The sequence below is a fragment of the Belonocnema kinseyi genome, chromosome 9 (genome assembly GCF_010883055.1).
Source record: "Belonocnema kinseyi isolate 2016_QV_RU_SX_M_011 chromosome 9, B_treatae_v1, whole genome shotgun sequence".
In the NCBI taxonomy this organism is placed as follows: Eukaryota; Metazoa; Arthropoda; class Insecta; order Hymenoptera; family Cynipidae; genus Belonocnema; species Belonocnema kinseyi.
The window spans coordinates 49,584,901-49,603,999 of NC_046665.1; the positions used below are offsets into that span (position 1 = coordinate 49,584,901).

General features: G+C 24.3%; 1 protein-coding gene across 10 annotated transcripts in view; it reads right to left on the bottom strand.

Annotated features, from left to right (window-relative positions):
* Positions 1–827: 827 nt before the first annotated feature.
* The window catches only part of LOC117179564 (aldehyde dehydrogenase, dimeric NADP-preferring), a 109,248-nt gene continuing 90,976 nt past the window's right edge, over positions 828–19,099 (bottom strand). For 9 of the 10 annotated variants that reach the window (XM_033371487.1, XM_033371490.1, XM_033371489.1 and 6 more), the window contains 4 exons: positions 16,417–16,532; positions 10,959–11,094; positions 5,803–5,956; positions 828–1,364 (listed from right to left, as the gene is read on the bottom strand). In XM_033371487.1, the coding sequence (XP_033227378.1) occupies positions 1,338–1,364; positions 5,803–5,956; positions 10,959–11,094; positions 16,417–16,532 (433 nt within the window). In that variant the 3' untranslated portion in view covers positions 828–1,337. Of the gene's footprint in view, positions 1,365–5,802; positions 5,957–10,958; positions 11,095–13,341; positions 13,458–16,416; positions 16,533–19,099 lie in introns of all 10 variants that reach the window. The other variant, XM_033371488.1, reaches the window with a different exon arrangement.

Below are 19,099 nucleotides of genomic sequence, written 5' to 3' on the forward strand. Positions count from 1 at the left end.
TATTTATATTAAACACTGATCAATTTAAAACGTTGTTTAACAAAAACCAATGGCTTTTAATTTGTTCTTTAAGCCTTCACAACTGCAGTTTTAAATTTTAGGTACAAATTTAAATTGTATGCTTAAAGATTAACACCTAAAATGAAAAGTTTTTGAACTAAAAGATTTCAAAATTATCCACTGTAAACTGAACACTTTCTTGATTGAACATTTTAACAATTAAACTTAATATTTAAAAAAATTAGAATTTTAAATTGCATTATACATAACGTGATACAAAATTTGTGATTTTTTAAAGTGATTAGATAGATTTTTATTCTAACAATTTATTAAATTCCCGGTAAAAATAAGTAAGTCCCAGGTCATTTTCCGATTTCCCAGACCTTGAAATATAGTTTCCCTGGGAATAAATTTGAGAAAATAGTACCATTAGCGTATTTTTTTATCAAAACAGTTGAATACTTGAATCTTAAAAAAAAAGAGTCAAAAAGTGTCAACATTGATTCAGAGGCCCGGATATTAAAAAATTGTTAATTAATTTATACTTAATCGTTGAATATCCTATTTTGAGATATTGGCCTAATTTTTCTACAACATTAATTACTGCAGTTACTGTAACCGGAATTATGTAAATAAAGTAATTTTAATTCGCTCAAGTAAATTGCGGTAAAAGCACATTTTTCGATCGAAGGTCGAATAAAAGTTTACGAGTCAATTAAAAAATACGAAGGTCCATTAATAAATTGACCGCCATATTTTTTAAAATAAAATATACAGACCATTTTTATATAATTTCTATACAAAGATACAAAAGTAAATATTATTGCTTTGCAACACTTTTTCTATAAAAATTACCATTCTATCATTCGAAATCTCTGTCAATTGTTTTTCCAGGTACAAATTTTAAATATCGAAAGAATTGCTACTAAAAATACAATTTACAAAGTGCAAACCTAATTTAAAATTAAAACTTCGAGTGACTCATTAAATTAATACTATTTTCTTACTTACGCATAATTGTGATGTAAACATTCTTTCAAATAATCGAATAAGACACTATTCAATATTCGATAAAGATAACAAATAGAATAACAATTTTCTTAACAAATTAAAGACTTTTTTTAAAAGCAAAAGTCCTTGAAAAAATTGCTGCCTCGTGAAAAAAGTAAAATAAATTGGGAATTCTTCAAATTTGAGAGCGTTTCTTTCTCACGAAGACATTTTCGCATGCATTAACTTTGAATATTTCTACTGTAAAGTTATACAAAATAATCGTTGCAGAGAAAAAACGTAAAAATCCGTTTTTATCAAGAAGTGATGATATTCTTCATTACTGCTCATAGCTCAACCTCATGGTCAGATCCCTGGAAAAATGTGTATAATTAACTTTCCTCTTTTTTAATTATTAAATTATTAAAACAAAAAATTATAAATTGAGAAGAATTTTATATATAGAAATAATAAGTTTATTGAAATAAAATAAAATTTAAAAGGCTAACTTTGCAGAGCTTATAATTATTTGAGGGAAATTTCAGAAAGCATGTGCGGCCCAAAAAAATCTTTATTGACCTAAGTTTTACAATAACAATTAAATTGTGCGTAAGAAAATGAATTTGCGGTGCAAAAAGTTTACATAAGCATTCTCGTATTGAGAAATAATTATGTAATCTATAAACATGTTGAGTGTTTTTAACAACAGGATGTCTATTCAAATGCTGGAAAAAATTGCTTGAAATTTTCAGGTTTTTTCCTGGTATAATTTCTTATAGTATTTTTTATAATAAATAAATAAATAATTTTTTATATTACAAGTATTTCGCATTTTTAAAACAATCAAATAACTGTTTTTTCATTTGTAAAAGTAAATAACAAGATAAAAAAAGAAATCAGGAGGGATTTTCACAATTATAGGGAAATATATGATTTTCAGTCAAGTTAATCTGGATACTATATTGAATTCAATTTAAAAACCTTCAAATTCATAACTTTTCAAGTAAAAATATTGAATTTTCAACAAGATAGATAAATTTCTATAAAAATAGTTGAATTTTCAACCAAAAAGATTAATTTTAAACTAAAAAGTATAAATTCTCAATCGAAAATAGAATTAAACTTTAAACCAAAAATCAAAACAAATTTTCCACAAAATAGTACAGTTTCCAACCAAAAAGATACGTTTTTAACAAAATATATGAAATTTAAATAAAATAGTTTAACTTGAGAATTTGATTTTTATCAAAATACATGCATTTGTAGCAAAATAATTCAACTTTTAACAAAAGAAATGCATTTTAAAACAAAAAATCAATTTATAACCAAAAAGAGGAATTTTTCACAAAAAAAAAAAATGAATTTTCTGAAAAGAAGATGAATTTTCAACCAACAAAATTTTTTTAAATGAAGAAATATTTTAACTTTTAACCAAATAGTTAAATTTTAAACTGCAAAAAAATATTAATTTTCAACTAAAAAGATGAATCTCTAACTGGAATAGTTGAATCTTGAACAACCAATTTTCTACCAAAATAGTACAATTTTCAAACAAAATAATAAATTTTTAATTCAAATCATGAATCTTCGACTGAAATAGTTGAACTTTTAACAAAAAAAAAAAATAAAAAATTTAGCTAAAATTATGAATCTGTAACTAGAACAATAGACTTTTCAATCAAAAAAATTTAATTTTTAACAAAAAATTGGAATTTTAAACTAAAATGATTGAATATTTAACTAGAATAGTTAAATTTCCAGTAAATAAAATTAATTGTAAAAAAAAAACAAAAAAAAAAACAATTTTTCAACCAAATATTTCAAGTTTCAACTTTAAAAAAATGAAAAATAAATTGTTAACCAAAAAAAAAACGAACTTTAAAAAAATAGTTCAACAACAAAAATAGTTTTTAACAAAAGAGCTTAAATTTCAAACAAGTACTTGCACTTTTATCTAAAAAAGATAAATTCTCGACGAAAAAGGTACAAGTTGATACTTCGACCAAAAAAGATTTTAAATTTGAATAAAAAACAAAAGGACGAATTTTGAACAAAATAAATGAATTTTCATCGAAAAAATATCAATTTTCAACCAAAAGTAGAAAAGTTAAATTTTCAGTTGAAAAATTAAAAACCAATCAAAACAAAACGAATTTTCAACCAAGTAGTTAACTTCAGTAATATTATAAAGATATAAAGCTACTTTTACAAAAGAACAATTATTACTATTCAATTGGAAATCTCAATTGAAACAAATTATTTTATTATTTATTTTATTTAATCTTTTTTTTTTTAATTCAATTTCATTTTTTAATTTAATTTAGGTTACTGCCTTGAAAAAAATCCTTGAGAATTCCAGGATTTACATGTGCGTAGTCACCCTGAACAATTAGATCAAGTATTTATTACAAAATGTTTTTAGATTTTATCACTTTTCTATAGTTTTCTCAATACTGAATTACTGGCATGTTATTATTAAAGCTACTTTTATTTTTTGTCCCTTCTTGATGTCACGGAATTTTGTAGAGCTAAAATATATTCTTCTCCAAGACAAAATTTGAAATAAGTATTTTTTTATTTTTCATAACAAAAAAAAAAAAAAACATGAACTTCGGACTATTTAAATACTAAACTGAATTTTAACAAAATTACCGAAATTTTTTTCGACAAGTTACGTCTTGAGAACAAGTTGACATAATTTTAATTTATCAGGGGCAACTTAAAAAAATTAAATGACCAAAATAGCGTAAATTTAAGAAAAATTGAGTGAATTTTTTCAAAAAGGCCATGTTTGACTTTTTTAATTGATGGGTTCTATGAGAAAGTCTTGGCTAAATTATAATTATTTTTCTGTCATGTTTTGATTAATTTTACTTCTTAATTTACTCAAAAACACTGAAATTGTACTCGAAGGAGAAAAATGGGCTAAATCAGTAAAAAAGTCATTTTGATCAAAACAGATAAGCAAAAATAATAATTTTCTTATTTAAAATCTAAATTCTGTAACTGTATGCTTTTTAAACTTTTCATAAAATTACGAAATTGTAACGACACTTTCGTAAATTTACCTTAAAAGAAAAAAAAATTTCATGACTTTCTGTTTCATATAATGGCATAAATCTAACGTTACTCGAAACGTAAGACTTTTTCTTTACAAGTTTCAGAATTTTCAGATACAATGTATCAGAAAATTCCGTAATTGTAACTGGAAATTATGAAATTTGCAACTGAATTTTACTAAAATCATCTTAAATTTACGAAAATTATAAATTAATTTTTCCAAATTTGTCATAATTTGCGGAAATTTTTGAAACTGTTAATTAACAGAAAAATTCAAATTACCTAAATTGATTAATATTTTAAATTAGTAAATTCCCGAAATCTTAAACTTTCGAAGTTTCAAATTCCCGAAATCTTAAATTGTCCAAGTTTCAAATTCTCGAAAAAAGTTATATTCAATTCTTCATTTTCAGGAATAAAAATTTGGTAATTAGAAATTTCGGGATTTTACTAAATATGAAATTTTGGGAATTTTCTATCAACAATCAAAAATAAAACTTCCGAAAATCTTTATTAAAGAAATTCAAATATTCCAAGATTATTAAATTCCTGAAATTAAATTATTTTAAAAATCACAAATTTTCAAATTGCCGAAATTAATTAATTCTCTAAATTAGTAAATTCCAAATTACTGAAGTTCGGAATTCCCGAAAAAATGATATTGAATATTTGTATGGGTTAAAAAATGTTTTATTTTACAGGTATACGTGCATGGTTTTGAATTTCAAAGAGCTCAATTAAATTTGTGATTTTCAGTAATACAAATTTTAGTAAATAGAAATTTCGAGAATTCCTGGTTTCAAAGTTTCGATTTAAAATTCATGAATTTGTCTAGTTTCATTAACTTTGTTTTTCGGAATATTTCAATTTCGTCACTAAATATTTTCGGTAATTTGAAATTTTGGAAATTTTCTACTTTGGTAATTATATTTTTGGTATTTTCAACCTTCAGTATTTTTATTCATCGGTAAAATTACGTCATTCCATATAATTTTAGATTCTTTGAGACATAAAAACTATTAATATTTATAAAAAGAATTGAATTTTAAACAATTTATTTTTTATTTGAAAAAATGAGTTTTTCTGTATGAAGGGATAGTTTAACAAGAAAGAAACTCAAATCGTACATCTCTAATATTACTATAAATCTAAAAAAATGAGGAAAAACAATCCAAAATCTGGCCTTTTTAAGAAAATTCATTTTTTAGTTTCGTTTTTTATTTCGCAAAACATACACCATTGTGGTAATTTTTCAACATTTTCGAATTTCCTTCAGGAATTTCAAAGAGTCTGGATTACTCTATAAGCTACCACAAATAAATTTTAATTTTTTCTTAAAAATACAAGTCTCAGAAGAAAGTTTTTGTTCGATTTATCATAATTCACCTAAAAATTAAAGTTCAAGCTCCTGCTCAAACTCATGAAAAAAATTTGTTCGTGAAAAAAAACCCTAAAAATTCTGTGACACCACCATCAGGGTCAAACTGCCCGATTTGAAATGAAATCGGTAAAATAGAAGAAAAATTTTCATTAAAATTAAACCAGCAGTATCAAGCGGAAGAACTTGAAACTGAAGACTAGAAGATTTGTAAAATCAGTGTCAGAGACAAACAATCAAGTGGAAAGAAAAATTGCTGTGTATTTCGTATGGAAGACGAGTTGTGCTCGTAAAAAATTGTGTATGGAAGACAAAAGTGACGAAATCTATCAAATACAGAGAGATTAATTTTAAACGTGTGATGCCTTGTGTACCTTCAGGGCAGCTTTGACACCAAAAGTAACTGCAACACCCAATCCAAACATAAAAAGATGAGGCAAATATTTTATTCCGGGAATATCTGGTCTTTTCGCCATCAGGACTCGTAAAAGAGACAGTTTTCTATCTGTGTAAGGCGGATATCGTGAGCTGAAACAAATAATAAAATGATCCTTAGCTTTTAAGATTCTAAATGATCTTTGTTAACTGATTTTAATACATACAATTTTCATCAATTAAGGCATTTGTCATGGTTATTTACATTTTCAAATTTAAACCTTCAAAACTGAACAATTGATTACATATTTGAAACGTTTAACACTGAAAATTTAACATTCAAATTTGAACGATTCCAAAACTCAAACATTCAATGTGGTCCCTAAACTACATTTTCGAAATTCCTTCAACGTTCCCTGATTTCCCCTGATATTTGAAATTTAAAATTCTTTTAATATTTTTTATGTAGTATATTTTATTGATATAATCAATTTTCAATTTTGATTAATTATTTCCAGAGCTTTCACAGCCTAATTTAGTTAAAAAAATGACTCATTTCTATAATTTTTTCACTTTAAAGATCTACTTTTCAAGTAAATATTGCAAGAAAAGTGTGTATTTCAAGGTTATCTTAAATTTTCAAGAACTTCCTAAATAATCAGAATTTTTTAATATTATTGGGCTCGTTTTAAAGCAATTTTTCCACACCATTATAACATATTATAAGTATAAAGCAGCCCCATGCCACTTTTCTGGACGGCTGTGGAAAATATTTGTCATGAGAGTTGACGGTCGCCGTGTGGCGACGCCAGCTATGCAGTTGGCCTAGAATTCAAATATTGCAAAGCGAAAGTGTTAAAAAAAATGTTTTTCAAATAAAAATAATTTTTCTGATAGTTCTGGATAAAAGATAATGACCTTTAAGATTTTTCATTATCTTCTAAATAAAAAATGATTAGCGAAAATCGTAAAATTCACTGCTTTTAGACGTATATCCCAATGCATTTCTACTAACCACAACAAATCATTATTCATGCGCAATCAAATTAAACATATCATTATTTATGTAATTTTTAAATATCCGTATCGCTTATTTTATTTCTCAAAAGATTTTCTGCAAATCTCATTGGTAGTTTTTATTTTTTTAAATTATTTATAAAAACCTATTGTTTGCAAAAATAACGATTTTATAATCCCTAAATAAAATTTTTTATATAAAAACTTATCGATGAGATTTTCGGAGAATCTTTTCCGGAAGAAAATAAGGCTTACAGAATTAGGATTGAATAATAGTTGCAACTTTTACCTAAAGTGAGAGAGAAAAACATTAAAGCGTAAAAACTATTGTTAAATAAACAATGAGAATTGTAAAATATTTATTTCAAAAGTTCACCTCGAGTTCTTTTCCAAAACCAGTTATAATTAACAATAAGATATTTTTCTCGATTTTATCAATCATTTTTAACAACGATTACTTTTTAGCTTAGAATAACTTTAGTTCATGTTTAATTTGAAAACAAGTATAATGCAAATTCCCTTTTACTCTTAAACCTTAGACTAAATTGCATGAAAATAGCTATGATGAAAAGAAACTTTTTGAAATGAATTCATTAACATTCATTAATTTTTGTTGACTATGTGTTATTTTAGTTCATTTTTTTAAACTTGAAATTTTTTTAAACGAACGTTTTTTTTAAATTCTGTAAAATAAAAAAAAAATGTACTGGAATCTTACAGAAAATAACTTTAAATTTTCCTAATAATTTTGAGGATATGGTTTGATTTTCTAAAAGCCTTTCGAAATTCATAAAAAGCTTCTTTTTTACACAATTGTAAAAAATCCACACTTTTCTTCAAATTTTTATAATTATGAAATTAAACATTTTTTAATAATCTTTTTAAAGATTTAAACGTTCTAAATGTCTTTTAAAATTTTTCGAATTTTTCTTAAAATTTTTTAAAGACAACAAAATTAGTCTTCATATTCTACAAAAATATTTTGATTACTATGAAGAATATTGAAATTTTTCCTTCTTCTTTGTTACAACTTCAATTCCTTGCAATTCCTTAAGGCAATTTTCAAGATTTATATTTATAAAATGGTATGATACTGCGGAAAAATAGCTTTAAAACGAGTCCAATAAAATTAAATGACATTGATTGTGAAGGAAATTATTGAAAATTTAAGAAAACATTGAAATATACACTATTCTTACAAAAATTCATGAGAATTGAAAGGATTTCATAAAATGCCTGAGAATACAAGGCGAGTTGAAAAGATTTAAAGATGAATGAAACAAAAACTAAAAAAAGAACCATTGAATTGAGTGAATTTGAAAGAATTCAAGTAAATTCCAAAAATTCAAGAGATTTTGAAAGAATTCAAGTGAATTCCAAAAATTCAAGAGAATTTCAAAGAATTTAAATCCATTAAAACATTTTAATATCCCCTAACATTTTCTGAAATATGAGGATATATCCTGAAATTCTAGAAAATTGATTAAAATACTCATTCGATAAGGATGGGAGTACCGTGAGGAAAGGGTTATATAACACCTTAAAATCATTTAAATGTTCGAAAATCTAATGAGATCCCTTGGAATCTTCAAAATATTTTAAGACCTTATAGCTCCTATCAAATCATTCCATATCTTCGGAAATTCTAGGTATTATTTAAAACCGCATAAAATTTTTTCAAGTACCTTAAAATCTTTCAAATTCTTGGGAATCTATTGACATTTTATAATCTCGTGAAAATTTGGTTGGGATCTTTTAAAATACCGTGAAATATTTCAAATATTTTGAAATTTCTTTAAATTATTAAAATCAATTAAAAATTGTTTACAATATTTCAAATCCTCTGAAAGAATGTTAAAAATCTTAAAACATTCCAAAACGTTTAGAATTCAATGGAATTGATGAAATCAATGAGATATTCCATGGAATCTTTTAAAATACCCTAAAATATTTAAAATCCTTTGAAAACTTTTGAAATTTTTTTAATCTTCTTGAAGCTGTTGAAAATTTTCTGGAAATTTTAAAACTATCTTAAAATCTTTCGAACTCCTGTAAATGATGGAAGTCTTTTTAAATTCTTTTAATCTATTTAAAGCATTTGAAAATTAATTTTATGTTTGAAAAAATACCCTCAGATCCCTTGAAACCCCTTCAAATTATTAAAATCTATTGACAATCTTTTGGAATCTTTTAAAATGCCGTAAAAAAGTTTCAAATCCTTTGAAATCATTAGAAATCTCTTAAAACTCTGTTAAGGTCTTGAAAAATCCTTAGAATTAATAAAAAACCCCTTTGAAATCCTTAAAATTTATTAAAATCTATTACCAATTCTTCGGAATCTTTTAAAATACTGAGAAATATTTGAAATCTTTGAAATCTCTTCAAATTGTTAAAATCAAATTAAAAATGTTTAAAATATTTCAAATCCTTTGAAATAATGTTCAAACCCTTAAAATATTCCAATACTTTCAGAATACAATTAAATTGTTGAAATCAATGAGACATTCCATGGAATCTTTTAAAATACCCTAAAATCTTTAAAACACTTTGAAATCCTTAAAATTTATTAACAATTCTTCGAAATATTTTACAATAATGTAAAGTATTTGAATTACTTTGAAATCTCTTCAAATTGTTAAAATCAATTAAAATTTGTTAACAATATTTCAAAATCCTTTGAAATCTTTTGAAATTCCTTAAATCTTTTTAAAGCTCTTGAAAATTCATTGGAAAATTTAAAACTATCTTAAAATCTTTCAAAACCCTTCAAATTATGCAAATCGTGTGAAATTTTTTTTTAAATATTACAAATCTTTTGCAAATTTTCTAATTCCCTTGAACCTTTTTAAAGCTGCTGAAAATTAATTTTTTGTTAAAAAAAAATACCCTCAGATCCTTTGAATACCCTTCAAATGATTAAAATCTATTGACAATTCGTCGGAATCTTTTAAAGTGCCCTAAAAGTCTTTAAAATCCTTTGAAAGCATTAGAAATCCCTTAAAACGTTTTAAAGGTCTTGAAAATTCCTTGAAATTGTTAAAAATACCCTAAAATTTTTCAAATCCTTTGAAATCACTCAAAATTGTTAAATCTATTAACAATACCCTAATATTTTTCAAATCCTTCAGAATCCTTTGAAGCCCCTGAAATGTTCGAAATATCTTAAAAATTTCTTTGTATCTTTTAAAATGTCTCAAAATCTTTAAAACTCTTTTAAATCTTAGAAAAAACTTTAAAATATTTTTCAAAATCTTTTAAATCGCACAAAATCCCTCAATTTTTGTAAATAAATCGATTGGAATTGATTAAAAAATTTGTTAATTCCGTGAAATTACAAGAAATCTGACGATATTTCCTGATATCCTGGAAAATGTATTAAAATACCCTTAAATATTCTGAAACTCTTTAAAACCCCACGAAAATTCTGTTAAACCCTTTTAATATAACTCAAATACTTGGAAGTTACTTAAAAATGATTAAATCTCTTGAAAATTCCTTGGAATTTTTCAAACGACCTAAAATCATTAAAATCCTTTGAACTCTTTTGAAATTCCTTGCATTTCTTTAAAGCTCTTGAAAATTCTTTTTGATTTTTAAAAATACCTTAAAATTTTTAAAAGACCAAGTCTTCGCCATATTTTAAAATATCCTAAAAAGTTTCAAATCCTTTAGAAGCTTTTGAAATTTCTGGAAACTTTTGGAAAAAACTTGAAAATAGTTTATGATTTTAAAAGTACCTTACAATTTTTAAAATACCTTCAAGTCTTTGCCATATTTTAAAATGTCCTAAACATTTTCAAATCCTTTGGAAGCTTTTGAAATTCCTGGAAACTTTTTAAATCTCTTGAAAATTCCTTGGATTTTTTAAAAGTAACTTACAATCTTTAAAATCCTTTAAATTATTAAAACCTACTAAATTATCCGTGGGATGTTTTAAAATACCCTAATATTTTTTTAATTCTTTGAAATATTTTGAAATATACAATCCCGCGAGAAATTAAAATTGTCTCATTCATCAACCTTCAATCTAAAATTAATCAAATTTAAACGTTTTCATTGATTTTTTCTCCAGATTTTCCAGTCCGGTGATCAACCTAATTAAAAATAAGATAAAATATAAAAGAATAAAGAAACTCACGATCCTAAAGACTCTCCAATCTTATTGAAACTTTTAAACAGACATCCTTTCCTGTGTACAAATGTATCGAAAGTCAATTTTCCATGATAAGCCCCCATTCCAGAACCACCAACTCCTCCAAATGGAAGTGAATCAACTGTATAAAGAAAATTATTTAAAAACATGTAATTAATCAATAAAGATAACTAATAAAATAATATTTTGCAATGTACAAGCGAATTTGTGCTTTGTTCTTCTTTAATAAATATAAAGTAATATTTAATGTTGCTTAAAGCAGAAAAAAATAGAATTCAGACCAATTCAACTCAAAATTTAGTTTATATTTATTAAGAAGTAAAAGCACAGGCAACAAAGATAAAACGAACCACATGAATACATAAGAAATAAAATAGCAAGAAAATATGTACAATAGAGAAGCAGGTATAAGCAGCTAATAATACACAAATTCCATGCAGGTATGGAAAATATATAGTTTATAAATTCTTGTAATAAAAAATTATTATTACAGAAATACAGGACTCGGATTTCGAAAAAAGTAAAAAATAGTAGAAAGATCATGAAAAAAAAACAGTATGAGGCACTGAATCGAATCATTTGAATCGTTTAGTAACATTTCAAACTTGAGATTACTCAATAATATAGTTTAATGAAAAAATTTACTTTTAAATCCGAAAGATTAATTTTCAATCGAATAAATAAGTTTAAAAAATCATAGTTTTCAATCATTAAGCTAGACTCACAAAAAATAGCTAAAAACATCCCAGCAAAAAAAATAGAATTCGTCTTTTTTCATACTTCGATAAATAAAAAATTGATTGCAGTTTTAGACAAACAGTTGAATTTTCAATCTATAAAGATGAATTTGGACCAAATAGTCGAATTTTTAAATAAAAAAGATTAAACTTGAACCAAATTGTTTAATTACCAATCCTAAAGGAGAAATTTTCTATTCAAAAAGACGAACGATAAAAGAAATTCTACCACAAGGGATGAATTAAAAAAAAAAGATACGCATTTAACTAAAGAGCTTAATTTTCAACCTACAAAGAGGAATTTTCCTCCAAACAGTTATATTTACAAAGAAATATTTGAACTTTTAGGCAAAAGTGACAAATTTTCCACAAAATAGTGGAATTTTCAACGAAGAAAAATGAATTTTTAACAAATTAGATTCATTTCTAACCAAACAGTTGAATTTTTAAAAGAAAAGTTCATTTTCACCAAAGAAAAATTAATCTGTAATCCTTAAGGAGGAAACCTCTATCCAAAAAGATAAATATTTAAGAATACAGTTTAATTTTTCACCAAAAAATATGACTTTTTAACTAAATAATTGAATTTTCTTCTAAAGGGTCCAATTTTCAATAAAAAAAGATTAAATCTTAACGAAAATCAGCATTTTCAACCAAAAAGTTGAATTTTCAAAAGAGAGAAAAAAAATTTTCGAGTTAATTTTTAAAAAAAAAACATCAGTCTGAGAAGTTGAAATTTCAATAAATAGATCATTTACAACCAAAAAAAGATTAATTTTTAACCAAATAGTTGAATTTTCAAAACAAAAAAATTAATTTGTATCCAAGCAGTTCCATTTACAACTAAATAGTTTAACTTTCCATCAAATGAAACGAATTTTTTATCATAAAGTTGTAATTCCATACCAAAAAGACACATTTTTTATTAGTCATTTTCCACAAAAAATGTTTTTTGGAACCAAAGAAAGTAAATTTTCAGCCTAAAATTATTACTTTTCTATCATTAAAGATGCATTTTTAATCTGATTTTTTAACAAAATAGTTGAATTTTGTTTAATAATTAAATTTTCATCCAAATAGTAGAATTTTTAAACAGCAAAATTATACTTTTAATAAAAACTAGTTAGATTTTCTTATTGGGTTCTATGAATTTATTTAGAAAGTAAGCAGGAAAGCGACAACAAGGTAAAAAGAGGACGTTTTTGGAAAATTAATCTATTAACAACTTTTCCGAATTGATATTTTCAATGTTGAGGCATTTAAAAAAATTAAAGCTTCAAAAACGTACACACGAAACTAGAAATTGTTTATTAATGATTAATTGATGATCCTAATTTATTGTATGCTATTAATTTAAACTTTCTGAGTATAAAGTTGTAATAAGAAATTATAACTTTCAATGTTCTCAATTAAAATGATACAATTCTTTCTGGTTTTGAATTTCAATTTTGAAAAGATTCGTTTTATTAAAACTAACAAAGTACAGCGAACTTCTGAGCAAAACGGAAGAAAGTAGATTAAAGTCGAACTTTTTCAGAAAAAGTTGAAAAAAATCGGAAAAACTCGCATAATCCGAGCCCTGAAATATAAAAAAAGGCTTCGTTTAGTATTTTTGAAGGCTGGAAATGTACCTGCTACATGTAGAACAGTTTCATTAACAACGGCATTCCCCGAAGAAGTATTTTGAACAATCAGTTTAGCGTCATCCACATTACGACTAAATACATATAGAGCTAAAGGCTTCTCCCTGCACCAGTTAAATTACAAAAAAAAAACATGCAATTTGATTAATAAAGAACTGATTCTATTAAAACAACTAGATTAACAAGAAAACAGAAAATTAGGCACCCTAGTCTATGAAACCTGAAATTAAGAGTGAAGTTCCAATACCGCAGTTTCATGTAAATCTCATATTTTACAACATTCTTTTTTTACTTTAGATTACAGGAATACAAGGAGAGGGTGGCCGTTTAAAACGAGGAAAAAATCCCATTTCCCGGTTCTTAAACTTTTTTCACGGTGATTGAAATTGAAAAATTCGAACTCTTGGAACTGACAAATTTTTCATTTGGGATAATATAAAATTAAAACCAAACTGAAAATTAAAGCTCTAAAAATTGTCGAATTAAACAATTTTAAATTAAATGCCATTAAACTGCAACATTTTAAATTTCAGTACATAATTAAAAATAAAAAGTTCCTACTTTCATCTGAATGTTAAAAATACCAAATTTGCCCCCAGTCCTCTTCGAATTAAGAATTTTTTTTTAATTCTTCCCCTGAACTCAATAAATTTTATAACTCCCTTACAACTCAATAAAAATGTGAGAAAGGAAGAAATGGCCTCTTCCAATTCAGAAAAAGAATAAATAACCAGAAATTTGTTCCTTTCAACTTCATACAAATTTTTCGATGAAGAAATTGTTTGATTCCAATCAAGAAAAATTGAAAACGAAAAATCATCCCTTACAACTTAATAAAAATGTTAAAATAAAAAAAATTAACCTGATCCAATTCAAAAACAGATTATAAATACAAAATTGGCCACTTCAACCCGATAATTATTAATTACTTTTTTATTGAACTTTTATTGAGTTTATAAAAGAGAAATAACCAACATTCTTCTCTTCCAACTCAATAAAATGTTAAAAATATAAAATTTCTCTTTTCCCATTCATAACAAAAATCTAAAAAATATAATTAAAAATCTAATTCCTTCTAACTTAATAAAAATAATAAACACAAAAAAAAGACTCCTTCCAGTTTAGAGAAACTTGAAAAACAAAATTTCCTCTCATCCAACACGAGAAAAATGTTAATAATGAAAATTTACCCATTTCCAATTGAAAGATAGGATACAAAATTAAAATTTTCCCCCTTTAACTCAATTAAAATGCTAAGAAAAAACAATGGACTCTTCCAATTCAGAAAAAAATAACCAAAATTTCGTCCATTCCATCTCATAAAAATGTCAAACACAAAAAAGGACATCTTTCAATTCAGAAAAAATAGAAAAATAATATTTCCTTTCTTCCAACTACATCAAAAAGTTAAAAATACAAAATTTCTCTATTGCTATTAAAAAAAAAAAATTAAAATAAATCATTCTTTCTTTAAACTCAATAAAAATGTTAAAAGAAAAAATGGCCTCTTTTAATTAAAAAAATAAATAAATAAATATAAAAAATTCCATCTCTTCCAACGAAATAAAAACGTTAAAAACAAAAAGGGGTATCAAACAATTAAAAAAACAGAAAGCCCCCATTTTCGCCCTTCCATCTCAATAAAAATCGTAAAAATAAAAAACGTTTCCTCTAATTTAGAAAAAAATATGGAAAAAAATGTCATCCCTTCCAACTCAATAAAAATGATATAAAAGAAAAAAAAATCCGATGAAATAGAAACCCAAACTTCTTTCCCTTTAAACTCGAAAGAGAATTTTTAATAAAAAATGATCCTTCTTTCAATTCATAAAATAATAAAACCCAAATTTTTCTTCTTTCCAAATAAAAAATAAACCAAATAAAGAACTTAAAAATATTTAATGACCCTCCTTCAATCCAGAAAAATATTGAACATAACAATTCTTTCCTTAAACTTAATAAAAAAGTAAAAAAAAATAACAAAAATCTCATCCCATCGAACTCTTTCAAAATTATGAAAACAAAAAAAAATCCTCTTCCAATTCAGAAAAAATAGAAAACACAAATTTCCTCACTTTTGTTAAGTTGAAAAATTTAAATTATGTTAAAAAAGTGTAAAAAAAGATCTTTCTTACAATTCATAAAATATTAAAAACAAAAATGTTAATTTTCCAACTGGATAAAAACATATAATGTCCCTCTGTCAAGTTATTAAATATTAAAAACTAAAATGTCCGTATTTCAAACTCAATGAAACTGTTAAAATCATTAAATTTGACGAAAATTAAATTTAAAAAAATGTCTTACCTTCCTTTTAAAATTAAAATTGTGAAATTGAAATATTTTCTTTTACAAAAATTCTTTTTAGTTAATTTTAAAAAATTTTAGTCGCTTCAAATTAATAATAATTGCTTCATTGTTATTTCTACATCATGATTCAACACTGCCTCTTACAAATTAAAAATGTAACGTTCAAAGTTTAGTCTTAAATATGTGATTTATAATTGCACGTTTTTAATGAGCAGTCAAATATTTCTCTTTTTTTAATTTGAATGGATTAAAATAGGTAATATTTTATACTGAAACAACATTTGAATGAGATATGACATTGAATAAAAGCTTCTATATGAATCTAACAATCCTAAATTATTTAAAAATTGAAAATAGTTTATAAAGTTTCAATGGGACCTTTAAATTTGTTTAACTATTAAAATTTACGAATTTTAACAGTTCAATTTTCAACGTTAAAACGTGTAATTCTGATCAGATTCAGAACCGTTTTGTAAAATCAATTATTGTTCAATTTTCAACAACCAAACTAGAGTTAAAATTAAAAATGAGATACGAAAATGGTCATATTTCAAGTGATTGGATCGATTTTTCACTTAAAAATTCGTTAAATTCCCGGTAAAAAAAAATGTATCGTAATTTCCGGATTTTCCGGTCCAGGGGCCACCCTGTGGGAATATGAAAGGAGGATTTATGCGATCAAATGAGGTTTTCAGGATTAATTATAATCTATATTTGCAAAACCTTCACCGAACTTTTGGAACCCCAACTCACCACTATACTGCATTATTGTATCGTTGACGCAAACTGCACCACTTCTGGTTTGACTTATTATTAAATCTCCTACTCCATTGTCCTTTGTGAATATATACATTGTGAGTGGGGTCTCGCTAGGTATAATAATAAAAAATAATTATGTGTTTCACTTACAATACATTGAATTAGAGATTTTTCTAGAGAGAACTTTAAGCGAGGGATACATAACTTCTGTATTTACAAAAATATTAAATAATCATTCAAAATGACTCGCAATGAGAGATTTCGTTGTTTTAAAATCGCTTCAAAATTTTGCGAATTTAAACACTTTACATTTTTTCTAGTTATTCAATTAAAAACGTTGAAGAATGTTCATTTTCTTCAATCAAGCTGTTCAATTTTAAGCCTTTAAGTTTGAAATCGCTTTTATTTTTTAACACATTTTAAAAGATCGTACTTGGAATTATTTACTTTTAATATTTCAATTGAAAATTCGTTCTTTTGGCTTGACATTTTTTTAATTATTTTTTTTGAAAATTCAACAATTTTAAGGTAAATTGGTCGTTATGACTTAAAAGTTTATTTCTTTAGATAGAAAATGCATCCTTTTTGGTCAAAATTTTTTATTTCTTGGATAAAAGTTTTAAATATTTTGTGGAAAATTCAAAAATTATGTTAGTCATCCTTTTTGGCTAAAATTTAAACTGTTTTGTTCAAAATTCCACTATTTTGATAGAAAGATATTTGATTGAAAATATTTTTTTTTGGTTTAAATTCACTTTTTCGGGTTGAAAAAGCAACTATTTTGTTAAAAAGTCGTCTTTTTTGTATAAATTCAACTGATTTTGATTGAAAAGAAAACATTTTTTTGCAATATCAATTATGTATTACTTTTTTTATTGAGAATAATTTTTTTTTATCTTATCTATTTGAGAAAAAGTGAAACTACTTTGTTGAAATTTTTATTTTGTTTCAAGATTCATATTCTTTAGTTCAAAATCAATTTCATGAGTTGAAGATTTGCCTATTTTGTTGAAAATTTGTTACTTTCTTGAGTGAAAAATCTTTTTTTGCTGAAAATTGAACTATTCTGTTAAATTTTGTTTCTTTCTTGACTGCCAATTTTTTTACTTCTTTTAACACTTTTTAATATTTTTTACTTCAAATTATTTATTTGTAATGCTTTTATCTGTTTATTACTTGGTTAGAAGTTTTAAACAATTTGGTGGAAATTAAAAAATGATATTAGTCATCCTTATTGTCACCGTTATTTGGTTGAAAATGAACTATTTTGATAAAAATGCAATTTTTCGAGTTGAAAAATCAACTGTTTTGTAGAGAATTCGTCTTTTTGGGATAAATTTATCTGTTTTTTTTTTTATTTAAAAGGACAAATATTTTGAAGGAAATATCAACTTTGTATTAGATTCTTCCTTGAAAATTCACATACTCGGTTAGAATTTAAACTAAATTGATAAAAATAATTTTTTGTTTGAAGATGCATTTTTTTTAGATAAAATACATTTTTAAGTTGAAAATTTAACTATTTTGCTAAGGAATTAATAATTCGGATGAAAATTATTTTCTTTCTTAACTAAATAATTTTTTTCGGTTAAAAATTGAACTACTACTTAATAATCTTTTGAAAAATTCAACAAATTTGGAAAAAAGTCACCCTTTTAGGTTTAAAATTAAACAATTTTAATATAAAACTATAATATTTCGTTAAAAATTAACATTTTTGTTTATAATTGGTTTAAATTTTAATTATTAGTTTAAAAATTCGTCACAAATTAAAAATTTGATTGAAAATTCATGTGTTTTCTTAAAAAGTCATGTTTTTTGTTCAAAATTAATATTTTTGGGTTAAAGATTCATTTATTTGGTTGTAAATATAACTATTAGGTTGAATGTTTCTTGGAAAATTCAAAACTTGGTTAAAAATTCAATTATTTTGTAAAAAATTAATCTTTTTGTTTGAAAATTAATTCCTTAAGTTGAAATTTTATTTTAAATGAAAATTTAAGTATTCTTTTTTTCGTCGAAAATGTATCTTTTTTGATGACATTTAATCTACGTGGTTGAAAATTCATCTTCTTGGTTGAAATTCATGTTTTTGGTTAAAAAATGATCTATTTTGTTGCAAATTTGTCTTGTTTTAAAACAAAATTAATTTTGTGTTAAAAATTCATTTTTTTGTTAATAAAGATTCATCATTTTTGTCAAAAATGCATTTTTTTGTTACAAATATGAATATTATGCTCGAAATTCATTTTTTAAAAGGATTTTTTTTACTAAAAGTGTAGCTGTTCCATTTTTAGTTGAGAATTAATATTTTTAAGTTGAAAATTCAACTATTCGGTTAAAAATGTCTGCATTTTGTTGAAACTTCATTTTTTTCTGGCAGAATAATAACCTTTTTGGCGAGAAATTAACGTTTTTTGTTTAAAATTTAATTATTAGGTTCCTCAAAAATGGAAAATTTCGTTAAAAATTCATGTATTTTGATCAAAATTAATATTGTTTGGTTGAAAATTCAATTCTTTGGTTAAAAATTTAATTATTAGGTTAAATATTCTTTTAAAATCCATAACTTGGTGAGAAATTCAATTTTTTTGCAAAGAATGTTTTTTGGAGGGAATTAAGATTTTTGGTTGAAAATTCATTTCTTTAGTGGAAAATAAATTTTATTATGGAAAAT